Consider the following 24,562-nt stretch of genomic DNA (forward strand, 5'->3'; position numbering starts at 1 on the left):
CCTTTATGACCAAACCGGAGAACTTTCTTCCAAGCCTATACTTTCAGGAATACTTTATCATTGACTCGAAATTCTATTTCTTTTCGTTTAAGATCAGCATAGGACTTTTGATGATCAGAGGCTGCTTTCAAACTGTCCCGAATTACTTTCACTTTTTCCTCGGTTTCACAGACTAAGTCAACTCTATGTAACTTTTTCTCATTTAGTTCTGTCCAATACAATGGAGTTTTACATTTGTGGTCATACAAAACTTCATACAGTACTATTTTGATACTGGACTGATAACTGTTATTATAAGCAAATTCAACTAAAGGTAAATACTTTTCCCAGTTACCTTCAAACTTAAATATACAACACCGAAGCATATCCTCCAAGATCTGTATAACATGTTCAGATTGACCATCTGTCTGTGGATGAAATGCAATACTAAAGTGTAACTGAGTGCCTAGATCTTCTTGCAATTTGCTCCAGAATCGAGATATAAACCGAGGGTCTCTATCCGAAATAATGGAGACAGGCACTTCATGCAATCTGACAATCTCATAGACATATAATTCAGCTAATCTATCCAAAGAATAATCCATACGTACCAGAATAAAGTGTGCAAACTTTGTCAACCGATTAAAAATCACCCAAATGACATCTTTCTTCTTTGGAGACAGGAGTAATCCCAATACAAAGTCCATGGTAATTTTTTTCCATTTCCAATCCGGTATTGTAACTGGCTGTAATAGTCCAGAAGACAATTGATGTTTAGCTTTTACTTGCTAACATATCAAATATTTATACATAAACTCAGAAATATCTCGTTTCATTCCTGGCCACCAGTACATCTTTTTCAGATCATTATACATTTTATTATTACCAGGATGAATAGACATGTTACCATTATGAGCTTCATTCAAAAGCTTCTGTACTAGTTCTGAACCTTTCGGTACACATACTCTGCCTCTGAATAATAGACAATCATCGGTCCCAATCTGAAATTCTGAGTCAGGAGTCGATTCACTTTGTATCCGTTTTGCTTGCAACTTACTATCATTTTTTTGAGCTTAAAAGATCTGCTACAAAAATGTTGGTCTAGCTTTTAACTCAACTATAATTGAACCATCATTAGATAATGACAATCGAGTATTCATTACTCGTAAGGAAAACAGGGATTTTCTGCTCAGAGTATCAGCAACCACATTGGCTTTTCCCGGATGATAATCAATAACTAGATTATAATCTTTCAATAACTCAAGTCACCTGCACTGTCTCAAATTCAAATCTTTCTGAGTCATCAAGTACTTCAAACTTTTATGATCCGAGAATATGTGACATTTTTCACCAAACAGGTAATGCCGCCAAATTTTTAAATGCAAACACTATGGCTGCCAATTCAAGATCATGTGTCAGGTAGTTTCTTTCATGTGGTTTTAGCTGTCTTGAAGCATCGACTACTACTTTACCTTCTTGCATCAAAACACTGCATAAACGATTCAATGATGCATCACTGTAAACTATAATTTCCTTACCCGATTCTGGTTGAACTAATATAGAGCTTCTGTCAATAAAGCTTTTAATTTGTCAAAACTCTGCTGGCATTTATCAGACAACTCAAATTTCACATCTTTTTACAATAGACGGGTCATCGGAGAGGCTATCATTGAAAAACCTTTTATAAACCTAACCAGCTAGGCCCCAAAAAATTCGGACTTTAGACACATTCTTAGTTGGCTTCCAGTTAACAATGGCTGAAATTTTATTCGGGTCTACCCTGACACCTTCAGCAGATATTATATGCCCAAGGAAGCTAACATCTCGTAGCCAAAATTCACATTTACTAAATTTGGCATACAATTGTTTCTCTCGCAAAGTTTGCAACACTATTCTCAAATGCTTCGCATGTTCATTTTCATCTCGGGAGTAAACCAAAATATCATCTATAAATACCACCACAAACCTATCTAAATATGGTTGAAAATTTTGTTCATCAGATCCATAAACATTGCAGGTGTATTTGTCAAACCCAATGGCATCACAAGAAACTCATAATGTCCATACCTGGTTCTAAAAGCTATCTTTAGCACATCCAAATCTTTTACCCGTAGTTGATAGTAACTAGAATAGAAATCAATCTTTGAAAATACAGTGGTACATTTAACTGGTCAAACAAGTCATCGATACGAGGCAATGGATACTTGTTCTTTATTGTAACTTTGTTGAGCTGTCTGTAATCAATGCACAGCCCTAACGATCCATCTTTCTTCTTTAAAAACAGAACCGATACACCCCAAGGTGAGAAACTAGGTTGAGCAAAACCTCTGTTAATCAATTCTTGCAACTATACTTTCAGCTCTTTCAATTCAGTAGGAGCCATTCTATAAGGTGCTATGGATATCGATGTTGTACCCGGAACAAGATCTATAGAGAATTCCACTTCTCTATCCGGTGGTAAACCAAGTAATTCTTCTGGGAATACATCAGGAAATTCACATACAACTGGCACTAACTGAATCTTTGACTCAGATGCTTTAGTATCAAACACATATGCGAGATACACATTATAACCCTGTCTAACATATTTCTGTGTTGATATTGTTGAAATCACATTAGGTAATCCATCCAGTTTATCAGATTCAACGTGAAGTAATTCACCACTTTGACATTTCAATACAATATATTTATGTTTACAAATCACCACTGCATCATATTGGGTTAACCAATCCATTCCCAAAATCGCATCAAATTTATCAAATGGTAATAACATCAAGTCGGCCAAAAAGCAATAACCTTTTACCATCAACGGATAGTTTTTACAGACTTTATCCACCAAAACACACTGACCCAAGGGGTTTGAAACTTTAACCACAAATTCAGTGAATTCAACAGGTAAATTTTTAACAGACACTAAGTTTGTACATATGTATGAATGTGTGGAACCATGATCAATCAATGCAGTAATATCAGTATCAAGTAGAGAAAATGTACCAATAATGACGTTTGGTGCAGAGGCATCTTCTCTACCACGAATAGTATAAGTTCTTGCAGGTGCTCGTGCCTCAGATCTAACTGTTGTATCCCTAGTAGCACCTCGACTACCACTAACATTGTCAGGGTGACGGAGTTGTCTGCCCCTCAAAACAGGATTACTCGACTTTGGAGTTGGTTCTATTTCTTTTTCAGCTCTTTTTGGACAATCTTTGAGAAAATGGTCAAATGAACCACATCGGTAACAAGCTCCACTTCTTAAACGGTATTCCCCAAAATGAAATTTGTTGCAATGCTTGCACTTTGGTTTGGGATTACTGATACTACCCACACTGGTTACAGATGGCGATAAAGACCTCGGGTTAGAGCATTCAGAACCTTGCTCTTTTCCAGAATACCCCGTAGAAGTAGTAATATGATCATAATACTTCTTTATTTTCCTAGAATCAGATGGTTGTGACTTACTTATAATCTTTTTTCCAAAAACTCGAGCCACCTTTTTAGCTTGTTTCTTTTCTTTACTCAATTCCTCAGCTTTGTGTGATTGATCGGCTAACATTGTAAATTCCTTTATTTCGAGAATTTCGATCAATAACTTGACATCTTCATTTAAACCCTCTTCAAAGTGTTTACACATCTCAGCCTCGGTTAAAACCCATTCTCTGGCATATTTGCTCAACTGAACAAATTCTCATTCATACTCAGATACAGTCATGTCTCTCTGCTTGAGTTCTAAATATTCTTTCTTTTTCTGATCCATAAATCTCTAACATATTTCTTTTTGAATTCGGCCTAGAAAAATTCCCATGTAACGTTCTCTCTCGGTACAACTAAAGTTATGGTATTCCAACAATGATAAGCTATACCTTTTAGTAGAGATACTGCACATTTCAGACATTCAGTAGGTGTACAAGATAATTCATCAAAAACCCAAATGGTATTTTCCAACCAAAATTCAGCCTTTTTGGGATCATTATCTGTAGTACCTCTAAATTCTTCTGCCCCATAATTACGGATTTCATCTACCGGAGGCTTACCTGTTCTAACGGGTTCAGCACCCTGTGGTACCTCAAGAACTGGTTGAGGAGCAGTTGGGGAGGTCGTTGTACAGCGGGATTTGTTCTTAAGTACTCGGTAAACTATTCATTCATCAATTGAAAGAAGGTATGTTTTGCCTCCTCATTTTGGCCCTCAGATACGGGTCTTTCACTACCAGATACAAATGCAACTATTTGAACTAAACCTGAACCATTGCTCCTAGCTTCCTCGGATTCAGCTCTAGCTTGGTTAAATGATATTACTATACGAAAAACACACTTAAAATGATTAGGAGACATCACACTATCGCAAATTATATAATGGCATGTATAGCTAAACTTGTGTTTGCTACGTTAAATCTGAGAATCGACTAAACCGTAGCTCTGATACCACTAAATGTAACACCATTTAATCCATATTCTTCACCAGAATAGAGTTACGAAGCATTACTGAAACTTTTAGAATATTTTTCAGATAATTCACATAAATTACAAATCATTAACCAAGATTATTCATATCGTCCCTTGAATGGACCCTCGAGGCCCAATACGAGCTTTAGAACCAAGTCGGGACTTAATCGGAAACTCTAAGAAATTTTCATGAAATCACAAAAAAAAGTTCTAAGTTACAGGGCTCACATGCCTGTGTGGTCCAAGGGACATGCCCGTGTGACCTTGAGACATGCCCGTGCTGCAAGCCGTGGTTGACCCCGTCTAACTCTCTGACTTGTGCACATGGTCATGCCACACGCCCGTGTGCTAAGCCATGTGGTTAATTAAATTCTTAGAGAATATGTCTAGGTTTCACACGGCCAAGACACACGCCCGTGTTTTAAGCCATGTATCACACATGCTCGTGTCTTTGCCCGTGTGCTCAATTCTAATAATTCTATTTCTCAAATTTAATGTGCAAGGGACACACGGCCTAACCACAAGCCTATGTACCAGGCCGTGTGTCACACACGGTCTAGACACATGCCCGTATTTCTGCTTGTGTGGACAAAATAAAGCCATCTCTAGCTTCATTTCTCACCCAAAATCACAACAATGACCTGTACTTAAACTCACATCCAAATACCAACCATTTCAAACATTCAAATTAAGCAAACTCTATCATTCAACATGACATATCATTACATGCATACATATTTGTAATCTTACCTTGGTATATTCCATATGTTAGACATAATTTGAACAACCATTTAACATGTATGTAACTACCATAGTATGACATTACAAGCATATAAAGAAAACAACCATTACTAGCCATTCCAATGGCTAGGTTACAAACCACATATTTAAGCCATCTATGGCCAAGTTAGCCTATACATGCCATTATACCAAAATGATTTTACTATATATATATATATACCTAAAATAAGCTAGTGGATAGGGTGATGATGCTGCAATGATCTCCAACTTTCACCAGCTTCCGAGCACTACAAAATAAGGGAAAATAAAACAGTGTAAGCATTGCATGCTTAGTAAGGTCGTATAATGGAAACTAAACTTACCAATTCCGTTTACTAAATCTAAGCATACAATATCATGTTTTCCATCAACTTGGAAAAATTGCCTAAACACATGCATTCAATCAAACATGTTAGTCACAAAATTTTCATATACATCAAGTAAACATAGATGAGCTCATCATGCAATATTCTTCCAAGACATTATCATTTCATCTCATAATTCCCTCATCATGCCAAGAGTTTTGTCCGTTGAATCATTCAAATTCCAATGGATACTCAAGTAGTACACTCGAGGTGTACGATTCAATAACCCGTCAATTCTTATTCAAAAGTACCCATAAGGCACTTAATCAAGGCCACACTCTCGAGCCACATATCGTATTACAGGATTACCAGTCCAGGCTAATTTTTTTTTAACGTACGCTCAAAAGAGCTCAATTAGGATTACCAGTCCAGGCTAAATCCTAATTGTAACATATGCTCGAGAGGGATTATATCAGGGTTACCCGTTTCGGCTAAATCCTTTCTATAATAAGATCAATAAGATTACTCGTCTGAGCTAAATCCCATCAGCAACAAACGCAAGACCTCATTCATTTCAGAAAAGCACATATATTCATCGAAATTCAATATTCAAACGGAGTTTAACCCTTTTTCACCGTTTCAAACATGTATTCGATTCTTCATATAGCAATTAAATAATTCACATCAATATAAGTCACATTCCATAAAAACACAACATTCAATTTAACATTTTTACATGCTCAATTAAGTTACACGAACTTACCTCGACACAGGTTCGCGTATAAAATCCACTAATCCGAAACTTTTTCTTTTCATCAATCTAACATCAAATTTGTGTTTTTTGGATCTATATAAATAATTTCAATCATCAATTTCACACATTTCATATTCATTTGGACTCAATTTACGTCCTAGGAAAAATTACCATTTTGCCCCTAACTTTTCCATAAATTCCAATTTCGTCCCTAGGCCTTAAAAATGAAATTTATGCAATTTACTCCCTGTTCCAAGGGTAACCAAAATTTCAACATAAAATTTACAGCACATATTTTCTATAAATTTCATAATTTTTCATCAATTTTCACAACTTTACATTTTAGTCCCTAAATAATGTTTTAATCAAAAATCACTTTGTAAAAGTTGTTTATCTATCAACAACCTTTTATTTTCTACCATAAATTTCTAATTTTCAGCATATACATGCATGACCTAATTTCCATACTTTGATAACTCTTCAAATTGATCCCCCAAATAGATAGATTAAGTTATCCCGGTTTCAAAAATATCAAAATTATTAAAAACGAGACAATGAAACTTACCCAATTAAGTCATGAAAGTTTCTTCTCTCTCTCCTAGGGTTTCCATGTATTTTTGGGGAAGAAAATGAGTAAAATAAGATGATATTTTCTTTTTCATCTTTTAATTAATTAAATTATTTCAAATTAAAATTTAATCATTGCCCTTTTCTAAATTTTCATGGATGAGTCACCAAAATATCTATATACTTTTCTTTAATGGTCTAATTACCATATAAGGACCTCAAATTTTGAATTCCATTGCTACTAAATCTTTGTAACTACTAGAATTTAACTTTTGTATTTTATGCGATTTAGTCCTTCTTGTAAGTAAGCACATAATCGATAAAATTTTATTATCAAAATTTTCACATGACATTTCTAAAATATTACAGACCACGTAATAAAATAAAATAAATTTTATTTTCAGATCGAATTTATGGTCCTGAAACCACTATTCTGATTTCACAAAATTAGGCTGTTACAAAGTATTCGAAAAAAAGTCATAACCAATTCTAGCTTGTTTAAGCTTAGTCCTATGAATGTGACTCTGTCGGCAGATGGCCCAAACCCTACTAGTTCGAATGTGGGGGTTGGTATGGCTATTAAGAAAGTGAGGAGGCAAGAGGATGAGCCGTCACGTGTGCTTGGGGGACGGAGTTGGCATTCGGCTAGCTGGGATCAGAGGTGAGAACCTTTAGCCTTCGTTTAAGGACACACTTTTAGGTTTGGCTTTAGGGGGATTGAGGGCCTTCGTTGATGATGATTTTGAGCTTTAGGCAAGCGATGTGAGCATAAGAATGGTTTATGGGGTCCCATCGATTAATTTTTCAAAACATGTTTATGACCTCATTGAAAAGTGCATGGCTCACACGATTACTATTAAGCTACTAGGAATCAGGAAAACCGATGATAAGAATTAGAAAAATAGAGTCAGTGGGCCTGTTTGGCAAGACACTTGTGAGAATACTGGCCAATGATTGATGCAAATTAGGACTGTGGTGGATTAGTTGGAAATTTGGGGTATGAATAATGAAAAGCTTTGAAACTTACCGAACCTCCATCTGGTTCTCGTTTTAGTGGTAATGAAGGGCTTTGATTAGAACCTTAAGTATAGATTTAGCAGTGATCCTGGGTTGTGGTGTGACATTAACTTGGTGGATATTTCAAAGGGTGAGTCGTTTCAAGAACTTGTTACGGCTTGAGTTGGATTGGGTATGTTCTAATGTCTCTCTTGGATTAGGTTGCCTTTTAGCATACATAGGGTGTTAGGTCATTTCATTTTCTGTCTAGCTAGTTATGTCACTCCGAGTTTAAGGATCTAGTGCATCATAATTGGAGACATATGAATGACATTGTTGAGAATTTAAAACTACTCATGAGTGCGAGGGTGGAACAAGACTGTGCTTGGTAATATTTTTATGCGTAAGAGAAGGGCATTGAATGCATAGCTCGTGTGCAATGAACTCTGTAAAATCTAGCCATGCCGATGCTTCAGGCTAGGGAGTTGGCACTACTAATTGAAGTTGAAACGATTTTCTTGCAGGAAAATTCCTTATGGAAGTAAAAGTTGAAAAGTGAGTTGTTACACAATAATATAAGGTTCATTCATAGTTGAACCTTAGTCGTAAAAAAGAAAAAGAATATAATTGAGGTGCTTTGGATTGATAGGTTGGGTTGGTGTTTTGAAAGTGAAGTTCTTCAGGCTCATGCTATTGATTTCTATAAGAGATTGTATACTGTGAAGGAAAAGTTACTCGTCATTTCCTTCTCATAGTCATTTTCCTCATATTGATCTAATTGATTATGTGAGTCTTGAGGTTAAGGTGACTGCTGAGAAGGTGAAGCATACGATGTTCAGCATGGATTCACTAAAGGGTTCAGGTCTTAATGGGTTCCATACAAAAACCTATAAATCTTAGTGGGATATGATGGGTTCGAGTGCGTCATATGGTGGAACGAGTTGTTGGCTGTGAAGAGTTGAATTCATATCTTAATTGAACTTTGTTGGTTCTTATTCCAACATATAATCTCTTGCTCTCTGTAAATAATTGGGTATATACAGTTTAATATCAACGTCTAACAACACAATATAATTATAGTGAAAATACACTATTAGGCCCTAAACCGAGCATTTAGGGCCCTAAAAACAACTTAGGAACAATCAAGGATCAATTTGAAACAAAACAAATTTTTTGGAAAAAATGAAAATTTGGGAAACAAGGGTCACACGGCCATGTGACATAGCCTAGACCATGTGAACATTTGAAGTCTGGACACACGGATGTGTCCCATCCTGTGTTTTCGCCCTTGTGGGTATTCATAATAAGGTCATATGGTCGTGTCGTAAGCTGTGTGCCAAACCGTGTTGCATACTGACTTGAGACACACAGCCCTGTCATAGGCCATGTTTCAGACTGTGTGAAACTTGCACCAAAAATAATAATGACACACGACTGTGTGAGGTGACCATGTGTGGCACATGGCTGTGTGACAGCTCGTGTCCCAGGCTGTGTGCTTCTCAAAATAACCCTAAAATAAGCCAAAGCATTATCCTTTCTTGCACAACAAACCATACCATTTCCACTCATTTTCACATGACCAAAACACTTTAAAATATACCAAAAACATATCAAAACCAACCAAGTTAGGTGCCTATCCAATATGTCATCAATTGACACCAAAATTTGATGGGCGTCGAAACTACCAAATATAAATTGCTACGATAAAATACCAGTAAATTGAAATATAGAGCAGTAGGGTTGAATCCAAAAGGATTGGTTGTCTAATTTTGCCTTTTTCTCGTGATCAGAATTATTGTCGCGGTAATAGTCGTGCCCACAACCAGTGCGTTCCAATGCTGGAAAAAAAAAGTGGGGGGTTTAGTGGATAAAGATAATAATATGAAAAGAAAAAAAAATATGTATATAAAATAAAGTAAAAACGTGATTGCAAAATAAATTAAGCAAAATAAAATTAAATGGATAAATAGAATTTTTTTTTAAAGCTTAGCCTTAGCCTCGGTATACTCCGAACTTGAACCGATCCTTGAAAAATGGTTTTTTCTTTTCAACTGGTAAATTGGTTATAGCAATTGAGGATGCCTCAAACCACCAACTCTTCCTTTCATAGTCGATTCTGGTACGACCTGCTAATCGACCATGTGGCACGCACCCTAATTTAAGACTTCGACAGCTTTACAATCTGAAAAGCCCAACTTGAATCAATGGCCTCAACCGTGTGAGTTGTTTAAATCCTATCTCTATCTCCCTTGATGGAATTCAACTGGCTTTTCCCACCTGAACACGCCAATTTATTTGCGAGATTTTGAATACAGCACACCCGACTCAACTTCCTAATTGTACGCCAAATGATTCCAACCTAACATGCATTTTTTGAATTGAAGTCAAATCAATTTTAAAGGGACGAATTTGCATTATCCCATATTCCAGAGAGATAGCGAATACCGATTTACAAAGTATTTAGTATGGGTTCATATCTCACGATTACTTCGTCGAAGCGATAACCGGACTAAGGCTAAAAATGGAATTTAGTTAATCATGAAACGTATCATGCTTGATGGTGTATAGAAGTGATTTAAATGAGAATTTTGGAAAGTGTAAAAGGAAGAGGGCTTGGAAGGCAAATAGCCAAAAAGTTGAAAGTAAAAGAAAAAGAATTGAAATGGCACAATAGAGCATTGACGCTGAAAGGAAAAAAATAAAGAATTTATAAAATTCAAAAGGCCAAAGTGTGTGTTTAATTGGTTGTAGCCACTAGGTATTTATACACACTTCTAGTGCTAAAATTTATCTAGATTTTTTCTAAATATTATCACTAAATAAATCAAAATTTTAAAAATCAAATTTAAACTAGAAATTAAATTCAAACTAATTACAGAATTTTAACAATATAAAAAATCATTCAATCTTTATGCAGCCAACTTTAAATCTTCAATCTTTCAATCGAGCCCTCCTCTTTGGTTTTTTTTTGTTCCAATTTAGCCCCTTTTTGTATGAGTTTGAATTCAGCATACCAACTTCATTCTTGATAAGAAAAACTCAAATTTAATAGCATTTTATCCGATAATTAGCCAAAAATAAATATATTAAAAATATGAATTTATCTTACTATCAACAACCATTAGACTCCTAAAATGTCATATACCTTAGATTTGAATCTTATTTCACTTTTTGTTCATATGGCACTCAAAGATTATGAAAACTATATCTATTTTGTGAAATGTTATGTACTTGTTTTCTGAAAATCAAATAAATTATTTATAATTGTATAAGTTTAATTGTTAAAATATGCAAGTTAATAAATGTTGCACTGGTAAAGCATATTACCTCAAACAGTTGCTATAAATAAATTGTCAAGGTGAAGGAGTGACAAGGAAGGGGACACTCCTTCATCACTATAATGGAAAACTGATAAACAAGTAGAACACACCTGAATTGTTTATGCAATTTGGTTTCTCTACATTTGTGGAGCCTAGCTCAGTGAGAAATATTCACTTTCTTCAGCAATTATAACAAGTGATCTTAACCTATTATACTCGTCACAATTTTCCTCACTTTTGTACCTTGAAGACTCAACACTCTAAACACTAAATTTACCTTGTGAATTCAGCAAGTAAAACCACAACATAAAAGGTTTTACTCTGAAATGCACTTATACGATATAGTTCCTCACAAGAACAAATTAAGTGATCATTTCTCTTAGTATATTAACTTATACAAGTTTCTCAATTAAATAGATTATTTTTTAGATATGCTAACATAGAAGATCTATCACAATCCCATTAAACCAACAATAAGATAAGCTCAATTCAATATACTAGTAACAAGTAATGTAAATATGGACTCTGGAAAGCTAATTAATCAAAGTTTCAATCTAATCCAATATCTATGGTCTAAAAGATTGACTTGGGTGATCTGATTCGATCCAATCTCCAAAATATTGATTTTTCATTAATGGGTAATCCAAATCCTCAGTACAGCCTATAAAAACCATTCAATAAATTGTTAACACTTCAAAAATGAAAATTGTCTTAACACAGTTTTAGTGGTTAGGAAGTGGGCACTCCTTTGACACTCAATTTACCAGTTCTATATTTTCAACAAAGCATATTAAACTCTCAAAGAGATAACTTAAATTTAAATATAAAAAATAACATAGTTAAAAGAGACAATCACAAATATCAAAAAAATTAATTATTATAAATAGTAAAATAGAGATAATGCATAATTGATTAAAAAGAAGTGATCATTTTAAAAACGATCACATGTTATAAATATGGGCAAATAGTGATTCCACAATTCAGGTTAACTTGATAAGGTTTCTCTAAAACTTCACAAAAACGAGTTTCATAATGCACCGACAGCCGTCAGTGTCACAATTTGATATCATAATGACATGAACCAACCCAACGGTGGCGGCTGGTCTGTCTACACAGTGACACTGATATTTGCAATAGCAACTTATGCACACGTTTAGAGTTTCACCCAGAAACATTTTGAGACCATTTTAGCCTTATCTTTTCTAGTTTCACTCTAGGCTTCAGATGTTTTCATTGTCTTTTTATAACATCCTAAAAAGATATGGATTACTTGACTAATTTTCTTTAAAATATATCTATTTGGAATTCTATATATTCTTATTTCATTTATACTGCTCTTATAATTCACTCTCTATCTAGACGAAAGAAATAAAAATAATGTAAAAAGTTTCTTTAATGTAAATAATAGTCTAGTCTCATTATTGTTCTGGAAAGTGACTTTTCATTATATATTTATTTCGTACAATTATTTTAAAAAATTATTCAGTACGAATATACCCCTACTAATATATTATATTTGTTTTATTTTTCAATTGCATTGGTTTTGATTAATTTATGATATCAAATGCTTAAATATTACTAAATTATGATGTGAGTGAAAAATAAATTATGTAATAAAGATATTTATTAAAATTTATATAGAAAACAAATGAACCCTTGATTAAAAAGTAAAGTTAAAAGATTAGATTTAGGATTCATTACATTCTAAGTTTAGATCTCATCAAGTATTAATTTTATCAATTTATAAAAAAATATATATCAATCACAAAAATAATATAATGATATAACTTGATTTGTAAATTGAATGGTTTTTAGTAATTTTTAATTGATGGAGTGTATTTTTATATTTTTATGCAAAATCTATAAAAAATCAATTTTAAAAACTTAAATTCATTATTTTAATCAAAGTTTTTTATATATAACTTTTCGCCTACAACTATAATTTAATAGTAATATTCTACTATATTCTACTCTTGACTGAATTTAGGTACGTTTGGTTCATTTGTAATGGAATAGTAACAGAACGTAATTGAATAGAGTTGTAATGGAATAGAAACAGTAATCGATAATTCAAATTGTTTAGTTGAATGGAATGGAATGTAAGGCTGTAATAGTATTATTGTGTTTGGTTGAATGGAATGATATTGTAATAGCATAAGGAAAAAAACTAAAATGACTAGAATACCTTTAGTAGAATTTTTTAGATAGATGATTATTGTTATTGTTATTAATTTATAATAGGGTTATTATTAAATATAATTTAATAATAAATAATAAATAATTTAATCATACTTTAATATAATTATTATTAAATATAATTTAATAAAGATAATAATATATAATTTAATAACATTCTTAATATAATTATTATTAAAATATGAATGAATAAAAATCATAATATATAATATTAAAAAATAGTACATAATTATTTTATTATTTTTAAATTACAATGCATATTTAATATGTTAAAATATCATTAGCGAAACAAATAATTTAATTATGTTCTATAAATTAATCTTCCTATAAATTAATCTCAATTTTATGGTATCATCTAAAGTTTCATTTGGACTATAATAACTGATGTCATTATATTCCTATAAATTAATCCCAAATTTATGGTTTCAACTAAAATTTCATTTGTTATTTACATAATTTTATATAATTTTTTATTTGTGTTATTATCTAAAATTGATAAATTGTATTAAACATGAAATTTTATTAAAAGAAAAAGTCACAAAGCACCGAAAAGAAAAAGTGTTATCTTTTTATTTTTCTACTTGTCCACCATTGGTATTAGTATTGCTGAAACATTTGTATAAATAGTCTGAAATTTGGTACCAACATAATAAAATTATATAAATAGTCTGAAATTTTTATTTTTCTACTTATCCATTGGTATTAGGATCACTGAAGCATCGAAAAGAAAAGGCACAAACATTTTATTTCTATTTATTCAACACTCGGAATCTTGTCAAGTTGCAATATCTCCTCTATTTCCAAAGAGACCAATTGGGGACAATCCAAAATCATAATAAAATGATGTCAAAGCTTAACCCATATTGCGATAAAGATTCCAACTCTTTCTAACCAAATATGTCAAAATTTATTGAGTTTGCGAATCTCAACAATGCCTTCTCTGCTGAATCTCAACAATGCCTTCTTTGCTGAAATATCAAATTTATTGAGTTACTCAGCCTTGCATTTGCTAGTTTACCTGCTATTAGTAATTTAACACAAAGGCAAGGTTAGAACATCCAAGAAAAGAAAATCATTATTTAAGGTAATTAAAACGAATACTATTGCTAGCAGCGGCAGGTTAACATCCTTCATTACATCACTTTTAATATGACAGAACAAAATACAGCTACATTTGGCGAATATGATCATTAATTTGTTAAATAGCCAGCCCCAGCCAATATGTCTGAATATGCTATTCCCCCCTCCCCTCCCTACTCTTTTCTCAGATTAAAATCGGTTGTCATTGATTCAGATTAAAAAGAATATGGTTTATCATCATGGACTTAACTGAGACAAAGAAACATAAATTAGGGAAAATAAAACAGTTAACAGGTGAAAGGCTTACTAGCTGATATGAACAAAGAAGCTAATTTATCAACTGCTTTTGGAGTTGAACCCAGTTGCTGTAATCTTGCACTAGTTGCTGAAGAAACAAAGGAGCAAGTCTATCCAGTAGAGCTTGTATCATTCTGTATTAATAACAAATCCATTTTATAATATATGCATGGAAAAATTAGAGAGTGAAAAGAAACAGCTAGAACAGAACAGAAAGATGAGATAATTAAACACGTTAACATACTAGAACAGAAATACAATCACATTATCATGCTGACATTCAAAAAAATATGACTAGAATCAAGATTCTACAGAAGTAAAATATAAATCGAATCATATGAGCTAGAACTGTCTAGTTAAAGGGGCTCTCAAATTTAGGTAATGCACCAGGAGCCTGAAAACTTTGAAATTCATACAGACCATAGATCTCACTTGTTCAGGCATTAAAGGACATCTCTAAACTCTTTCTAAAGCTGATACAGAAAATCTGAATGATGCACCCACACTCAAAAATAGATAAATAGCATAATCCATTTGAATCTACTAAGGTACTATCGATTTGAACATTAAACTAAAATAATAAGTAGACTATGTTAAAGCACTAAAAGAGAGCATGCGAGAATCAAATAGCAGAGTTTAAAACATTCATATGTTTTTCAGTATTCAAACATAAACAAATTCAGACACAATCACTTATACAGTCACTCAAATTTAAAATTTAGTCCAAAGTCTACAAAAAGAACACATAAAAAAAAGGGTACATACTAAAAACCTCTGAAAGCAGTGCAGGCAAGGCTTATGCATGCATATAGCTTGGTTTTTACTTCAACTTCACAACAAATTTTGACCAAATTCCTGAGAGAAGTAAAAAAAAAAACAAAGGTATAAATAAATCAACATTTTGTTCAATAAAGACAAAATCATTTTTATAACACAAACTAATAAAGCAGCTGCCAGAGGGGTTGTGAAAAACTCACTAACATGTTGCTTTATTTAAAAACACTAACAACTAACAACTTGCTAGCATAAAAAACAATTGACAGCTTTGATTTTCTACCATCAGAATATATAACATCCACGGCATGAAACTTCTTGGCTGCAATTCCGGGAATTAGAATCTTATTTACCAGTGCAATTTGCCCAGAAAAAAAAACTAACAATTAAAATGTTTACAGAAAGTAACATTAATTTCACTCAAAAATCAGTTGCAATTCAACTAATTTGAACAGATTTGCAAATGATATAGCCTATATCTATATAAAAAGATCAAATCAGTTAATACCTTACCACCGTGTTGTTTTAGCTCAGACATATCATCAAAATATCCTTTATTCAATTCATCAGCACTGCCCTAAATCAAATTAAAACAATTATTTATATTAAATTTCATGGAAAAAAGAGAATGTAACAAAATTTCAATAAACAAACAAAGCTTAAACTTACAGTCTTGCTCGTTCTTTCTCCATTTTTTCCTTGCTTGCAAGCTGCACACACAGGACAAAAAGTTAAAAAGAACTATAACTTAAAAAATCAAATATTTTAGAGTTAAAAAGGGGGAGATGGAGGAATTACCGTGTAAATATCGAAGAATCGAATGGATGATTTTGAAGCAAAATGTTGAGGAGGTGAAGGGGAAATCTTTGGGTCATGTCTTAGGAGGTTTTGACTAAATAAAATCGAAGCTTGTGCCCTGTTTATCACTCGGTTTACCCTCAACATTTTCGATTTTCGATTTAGATTTCAATTCCCCCTCTAAGAACCCTCTTGCTCTTTCCAGCAATAGATGGAATTTTACAGATCAAGAAAAAGAAACGGAAGAGAGGAAAAGAAAACTCTATTGAGAGAAAAAAAAAGAAAGCAGAAAAAAGATGGCTGAAAATTTGGAAGAGAGGAATATGGAAGGAACAGAGGGAGAAAATGTTTTACCTGACCCTGCGATGAAGGATTGTCCGTCTGCTTTTTTCAAGTGAGAAAGTGGGAGAAGGGGAGAGGGCAAAGTGGGGAGCGTCTTTGTATTGAGCGTTTCCTTAAACACCGAATCAGTAATCGGTGCTGATGAAACGGAATAGAAATAAGACAATTTCTTTGCATAGGCGCGTAATGGAATAAGCCCGTAATAGGGCATTCCATTGAACCAAACAAGTGTTTAGTGTGGGCCCACGGAATAGGATTGTAATGGCATAGCCATTACACTGAACCAAACATGCTGTTAGTGTTATAGGGCAAGAGATACAAACAATTACAAAAACACTCTTAAAAATTTTAAAAACAAAACAAAAATACTAAACTAAAAAGGATAATTTCATTGTATTAAAAAATATTGTCATAAAATCACGTTATTTTTTCTTTTTCTATCCAAAATTCAATAAAATAACTAATTACTCATTCGAAATTTACATATATATATTTTTATAATTTAAATTTTAAAAATAATTAAAATAACAACTCATTCTAAAATCTATTCCTAATATAATTTAACATAGAGATAATGCTGAATGTCAAATTAAATTTAACCTAGTATTTATTCAAAGTACGTGCAATAAATTATAAACATATGTATAAGTCACGGGATTAGAACTTTAGTTTCTCAATTAGTGTAATCTTAAGTAATTTCTTGGTTTCAAATCTGCCTAAGTCAGCTTAATTCTCGCAAAGTGAGAATTCTCAATAGAAATTCTTTTAAGGCACCGAAAAAAAGGTGAAAGCAACTCAAAACGAAATAGCAATGAAAGAACAAAAATTGCCACAAGAAAGCAAAGTAAGCCAAGTGTTTTAGTAAATATTAGTATTCTATTACTCTAAAAGAATACAAAGAATGTGATTCCATAGGAGGATTACAAAAGAGGGGAAAGCCTCTATTTATACTTGAGCTCTCCAAAACCAACCGTACATATTAAGTTACATCAACGATCGAGATTAAAGCCTATCTACACTTAATATTCTTAAATGTTTGACTCAATCTTTTAAAATTACAAAATCAAATCTTTTCAAATTACAAACCTTTTAAGATTATTTTCCATATTTATCAAGGTAGTCCTAATTTTCCATAAGTGTTTCATTGGGTCATCAAGGCTTTAAGTAGACGGGCTTCTCCACATGTTCCACAAATTGGGTCAGTTCAAGTAGGTCAAATGAACATCATTTAATCGATTGACCTCCATGGGACACTCTTTGTGCAATCGTTATGAGCTTTGATCCCCAGCTCATGACATATACGTGTCACATAAACATGTTGGATATGAAAAACAAACACTATAAAAAATTTAAGAGGGTCATTTTTTTTCTTTTTGAATTTTAAAAACATCAGTCCAAGTTATTCATGGGATATTTACACACATGTTTACAATTTAATCCACATATTCTAAATATATTCCATATCAATTGTCAGTATAAATCTCCGGTGAGGAAAATCTTGAACACACGAACGGAACTCGAACAAAAAAAGAAGAAATATGACAAGGCTCCAAGGCATGTAGCAAGCCATTATCTTTAAGGTTATATTTGTTATATTCGCCCCACCTATCTTCGGTGTGCAAATGAGTTCCAAGCAAATTAACCTCGATGATACAAATGAAGCCAATAACTATTTGTGTTTTGCACTGACGAACATAGTCCACTACGCACTGAACAATGTATAACAAGAAACTCAATTTCTACAAAGGATTTTTGCAGTATTGCTTTATAAAATAATCTAATAATATTAGAAAATGAAAAAAGGAAAGAAAGAAAGAATAATAGAATTTGTTGTTGTGCTTTCAAAACAAAATCCCATTCCTATTTATAGAAATCTTCATGTCTCTTCATAGAGACATATTTCAATAGGTGTCTTTTCGAATGATAATGTCTTTAAAATAAACACATAATTATTCATTTAATATTATGACTATTCAAATAATATTATTTAAATAGTTATAATTCTTTTCAAATAATCAAATAGTATAACTTTTGATTAATTACACCCATTCATTTATAGTTATTGGAACACTATAAATATTTAAAACTATTCCAACATTAATTAAAATATTTTTAAAATTTAGAAACCAGTTTAAGATGAGAGTCAAATGTCGAAACTATAACGCCCCAATTTTTGGGAATTCTGTGAATGTTGGCATAGGTTTAATTATGTTAGTGGGCCTCTAGAAGGCCCAAGCTTAAGATAGAACCCGACAATTTTAGTTAATTTTTGTTCCATAAGAAAAAGGGGGTGAAATTATGAAATAGAACCTATGTGAAAATGTTTGAAAATGCTATAGGCTAAATTGAAGTGGCCAAATAAATAGGAGTGCAAAATAGGAGGATTTGCATGACAAACCTCTCATTTTACATGAAATGGCCAGCCATCATGTTGTTGTAGACAATATGAGCCCTTGATATCCATAATTCATGGTACAAATTGTAATGGGTTAGGTAAATGTTCCATGATAATGGATTAGGTAAATATTCCATGATAATGGGTTAGGTAAATGTTCCATGATAATGGTTTACGTAAATGTTCCATGGCGGACATTTCATGTCTTTTGTATTAAAGAATTAAATGGATGAAATATGAAATTTTATTAAAAGAAAAAGGGGTGAAAAGAACAAAGTTTTGTCCATCTTTGTTCATCATAGCCTAAAGTTAGAGAAGAGAAAGGAGAGGAGAAAGCTCTTGAATGTTCGGTCACTTGGGGAAGAAAATTGAAGGTAAGTCCATGGTAGTTTGCTTCTGTCTTGATGTTCATGAGTTCTTCTTGATTCTACCTTAACTCTTAAAGCATATTTTGGTTTTTAGTTGTGTTGTGAGCATTTAGTCATGAATTAAAATGAAGGAAATAGTTGTTGTTTCATGTTCTTTTGATGAAAAATAGAAGATAGGTGAAGTTGAGCCAAACAAATGAGCATGCATGTGCCTTAGATGCTAAGGGGAAAAAATCGGCTAACATGTTGTGCTTTAAAATGATGAAATGGAGATTATACTTAAGTAAAATCATAGATATGTGATGATTGATTGGTGATATACATGTTTAAATAACAAGCATGCAAGTTAGGTGTGAAAGAGTGATTTGGTAATAAATCTGCTTGGGACGAGAGCAGATAACGTGACTTTGGAAAATCACCATAAATTGTGGGAGATGAGTTAGAAGCTGCATAAATTATGTAATTAAATCTTAATGAGTATAGTTTCAAATGGAATAAACGAGAACATATTTTGAATTCTGTACAATGAGAAATTTGATTCGTAATGCAGAGTGATCAGATTAGTCAAACAGTGAAACATGGAAAACTTTAAGAAAAATCTGGTATTAATTGGCCATACCAAAAATTCTGAAAATTTTATGGATAGAAGATATATGAGTCTATTTTCAGGGAAAATTAACAGCACTTTATTTGGAGTTTCGTAGCTCCAGTTATAAATAATTTAGTGACTGTTGCTCAGGAAGACAGCTTGCAGTGAAATTATGATTATGTGGTAAACATTGACAAAAATTTGTTAATGAGTTGTTTATTGTTTTCTTATAAGCTTACTATGATCTGTAGGTGTGGTTGGCCGAATATTGTAAGGGGTTAATACGTAGTTCGTATTTGAATAGTTAAATTAACGTGTTAGTAATCCAATTGTAGGTAGTTCGTGTGTGGATCTCGTCAGCATATCGTCGCAAACCGGTGTGTAACTAACACCCTCTTTCTTTGTCTGGATCGGCAAAAGTCGAAAAGCCGAAATGCCGAAAACCGGTATTTTGTAGATTTACGAGTGTGCGAATGCTCGTGAGGTAAATCGATTAATGTTTTTGGTAAGCTGCAAAATTTGGACTGCAAAGTGCATGATTTTTGTGCCCTCGATATTTTTGGGCTTAATGGGCCAAAATTGGAATGATGGGCCAACGGGCCCAATTCGGTAAGAACCCTCGGTACGTGATTCTGTTAGTACGTGAAAAGTAGGAATATGCATGAAAAACCCTAAAATAGATAAATTACTGAAATACCTTTAAAAGTGGAAAATTTACAGTTTTACCCATAGTAGATAAATTACTGAAATACCCGTAGGGTTAAATTGACCTAAATGCATGTTTGACTGTTGTTATTTACTGCATGCCACGTTGTTATTATCTGATGCATGGGATTGGGATATTGACGGAGGAAGTACTGAAAGTGGCTTGTCCACGTACTAGGGGCTTTGCCTCAATTTATCGTTAATCGAGAGCTGAGAAGGTCAGCAATCGTGGAGTGTTAAATTTGGGTGGGTTGAGCTATTCCCACATGAAGTGTAGGGCTGGTACGGGTGGAGTGTAGTGATTGGTGGGTTGAGTAGTATCCCCAAATGGGTTTGCATATGTTATTGATGTTGCATGTATTTTGAAATGAGCCTATGGGCCATACTGTTATCTGAATAAGAGGCTAAGGCCCAGTTTATTGTAATCTGAAAAGGGCTCTGGTCTAGTACCACTGTTACCTGAATGGGCTTAGGCCCAATAGGCTTGAGTGACTTGGGCTTTGAATGGATTTTCCTTACACTGAGTTTCCCAAACTCACCCTTTTATTTTCATCCACGCAGAAATCCCCAACCATAGTGGGCTTGGAGTCGTGAGAGGATTTGAGTGGCCACCCATTCGAAAGTTTGATTTTCTTCCGTGAACTGGACATCCTTTTATTTACGTTTGAAGTTTTGGGTTTTAAATGTAATAAGGCCGCTTAATTATTTTTGATGGTTTTAATATGTATTACTAAGATAGGTATTACTTATTTTAACTGTTGAAATTGGATAGCTTTAGTATGCGTTTTCAAAAACAACAGTTGATTTCAAAATAACACGACAACAAGCAAAGCTTCCGCAATGAAAGTATTTTCCAAAATTAATCACTTTTCCTAAAATGACTTAATCAAATCGGTTTCCTAGAAATATCCATGACGTTAAGGTGTGGCAATGGCGGTATGCATGTCTAGGATTGGATCCGAAGGAGCTTGGTACTTAGCGATCGATGGACTCACCACCTCTTTTAGGTTTCCTACCGGTGCATGATTCCATTCACTTTAACCTATAATGAAATTATCTTTTAAAACACTAAGTAAGTTTTTCGGATCAACAATATAAAATGTTTTGAACGCTCGATGTGGCATGTCGGATCCGGTCATAACGTCTGGGCCGGGTTTGGGGTGTTACAGAAACCATTGTTTTAAATCGAGTTTTGGAAAAAGGGAATCGACTTTAAGAAAAATGAAAACGGGAGTCGCCACCAATCTTTTTAGGTGTGATTGGATCACCTTATAAAATGTTTTGTTTTAAAACATTAATTTTGGTCTACGAAAGTCGAGAAAACGGATTCGGGAGTCGGTTACGTACGAGGAAGGGTTAGCACCCTCGTAACGCCCAAAAATTGGTACCTAATTGATTATCAAGTGTCTTTAATGTCGGAAATTTGAAAGTTTTAAGATGCAAACCTCTTTTAATTAGAATGTCTCAATTTTGAAAATTAAGGTTCACTTATTTCAAACGAGTCAAAACATCACATCCAGTAAGTTAGGACGCAACATTTTAAAACCTTCGAAACTAAACTCGTTTTTCGAAAATTTCTATCTCGAAACAACAAAATGCCATATCCAGTAAGTTAAGACACTATATTTTGAAATCTCGAAATAATTGTTTAAGTTTTGAAAACTAAAAATCACTTAGAAGGGTGCTTGACTATTCGAATTCAACGAGAAAAGTCGCAACCCAGTAAGTTAGGACACTACCTTTCTCGAAGTTTCCAAACATCAAGCATTGCCTTTTAATTTTTTTTTAAAAAAAACCTTGGAATATTATTTTAAATGACGTTTTAGGATGACATATTAATGCATCATGAAGCATAGATGTACAAAATATTCTAACATTTCCATAAAAACATAAATAATATCATTAAGACAAAACTAAATAATATGAACATACGTTTAATGAAAAAAATCATACTAGGGTAAATATAAGATAATAAATAAATAAAACACGAGTAAACTAAAAGAAAAACATAATACATGCAAAAATTATACAACAATATATATCATAAAATAGCACATAAAAGAAATAATTAAACATAGCATATAAAAAATGAAACTATGCACAAATAAGATAAATGACATACACTAAAAAAATAAATAAATAGAACATTTACAAATTATAAAAATATAATGCAATAGTTTAAAATACATGAAATGATAATATAATATATATATATGCATAGAAAATATATATTTGAAAATAAACTATATAAAAAGGTTAAATATTATAATATATAAAATACATAATCAAATGTATAAAAGATAAGAATAAATATACATATTTGAAAAATGAAGAAATAAAAAAGGTTGAAAAACTAAGATAGACGAAGAATAAAATAAGAACAAACCACAAAGAGTAAGAACGCAAGAGGGAGAAAAATTTGAGTGAATGCTTTTAAGAATTCTTATTGCTTCCCAAAATTCAAGTGATTTACAATGAAGGGAGAGGCTTCTATTTATAGTTGAGCCTCCTCAAATTCAACGGTACAGATCAATTACATTAACGGTTAAGATTAAAGGATATCTACAAATTAAATCTCCAAGATTACAAAATCATATCTTCAAGATTGCATATCATATCATATCATATCTAAGATTATATCATATCTAAGATTGCATATCATATCTAAGATTGCATATCCTTAAAGATTATATTTCCATATAAGTCAAGCTTGTAGATGGACCTTAAATCTTTTCAAGTAATGGGTCATTCTGATCGGGCCAAATTATATTTATAATTGTGGACTGAACTTGGACTTCATTTTTTTTGGGTTTATTATATTTTTGTTTTTGGACTTATTTCTGAGCCCCGGTAAAATTGAGTGTCTACATCAAACATTATATATGTGATCACATTATTTTGTGAATGTTAAAATTATTATAATATTTTTATACATTAACAATTTCATTATTATTTAGATTTTGGCATTCGTTTATCTCATATTCATTTTAATTTTCGTATAGTTTCATATTTTGTATAAATAATTTTATATCAATTTTAATAGATATTATAATTTTGTTGTGAATATCTTATTTTTGGTGTCATAAATATTTTTTTCTTTTTTTTGTGATATGTATTAATACATCTCATATTTTAAATCTTTTATTATAATGATTTTTAATTTTAAATTTATTTATTAAAATAATTATTACTGGTTAATACAAATGTAATACTATCGTTATAAAAATAGTATTATTTAATTTTCCGAAGGAAGGAAAGGAATCTTAGATAACTACTTCCTCACTTTTTGTCACGTGTTTTTCAGTGATTACGTTTTTCTTATTATTGATAATTATTAGTTAAAATAGGGTTTTTACCTTAATATTATAAAAAAATTATATACCAAAATGGGTTGTCACCAGATTAATTACGAAAATGGTATACTTTTTGGGGTCATGCCTACCGATGTGCACAACCCATTTTTTATTATTAAATTTTTTTGTTTTAAAAAATTATCATTATATTATTTTAATATTTATATTAATATATAGATAAATATCTGAGTTTTACGGATAAAAATACTGAAACTGGTCGAGCTCGTCGAGATAGGCACGACTAGTCGTGCTTGACAGACAGGCACAACACCCTGCACATTTCCCTTTTCTTTCTTTGCATTTTATAAAAAATTAGTCTTATATCACTTTTGGTCCCTCTACTAGGCCTAAAATTAAAATTCAATCTTTATACTTGAATTTCTACAATAATATTTGGTTCTATTTTTTATAATTTTTTCTAAATAATTAATATTATTAATTACTCGATAAAATTTTTGACGTGTTTTTTAAACAAAATATTAGTTTAACAAAATAATGATATGTTAAGTTAGAATAAGTTTT

The 24,562-nt window shown here is 32.3% G+C and overlaps 1 protein-coding gene across 12 annotated transcripts; it reads right to left on the reverse strand.

Annotated features, from left to right (window-relative positions):
* Positions 1-13,994: 13,994 nt before the first annotated feature.
* Positions 13,995-16,856, reverse strand: LOC128294205 (uncharacterized). Of its 12 annotated transcripts, none has more exons than XR_008284515.1 (7): positions 16,643-16,829; positions 16,289-16,485; positions 16,160-16,200; positions 15,999-16,062; positions 15,482-15,571; positions 14,727-14,850; positions 13,995-14,360 (listed from the first exon to the last, which is right to left on the reverse strand). XR_008284515.1 is itself a non-coding variant. In XM_053030235.1 (6 exons), the coding sequence occupies exons 1-4, from the start codon at positions 16,839-16,841 to the stop codon at positions 15,548-15,550; spliced, it is 333 nt and encodes a 110-aa protein (XP_052886195.1). In that variant the 5' UTR covers positions 16,842-16,856; the 3' UTR covers positions 13,995-14,360; positions 14,727-14,850; positions 15,489-15,547. The 12 variants fall into 12 exon arrangements, 5 of the variants coding, with proteins under 5 accessions (XP_052886195.1, XP_052886193.1, XP_052886197.1 ...); XR_008284512.1 differs by having other exon boundaries at positions 16,004-16,062; positions 16,289-16,550; positions 16,643-16,827; XR_008284510.1 differs by having other exon boundaries at positions 16,289-16,550; positions 16,643-16,827.
* Between the last annotated feature and the right edge of the window lie 7,706 nt (positions 16,857-24,562).

This window comes from Gossypium arboreum, chromosome 6 (genome assembly GCF_025698485.1).
Source record: "Gossypium arboreum isolate Shixiya-1 chromosome 6, ASM2569848v2, whole genome shotgun sequence".
Classification (NCBI taxonomy): Eukaryota; Viridiplantae; Streptophyta; class Magnoliopsida; order Malvales; family Malvaceae; genus Gossypium; species Gossypium arboreum.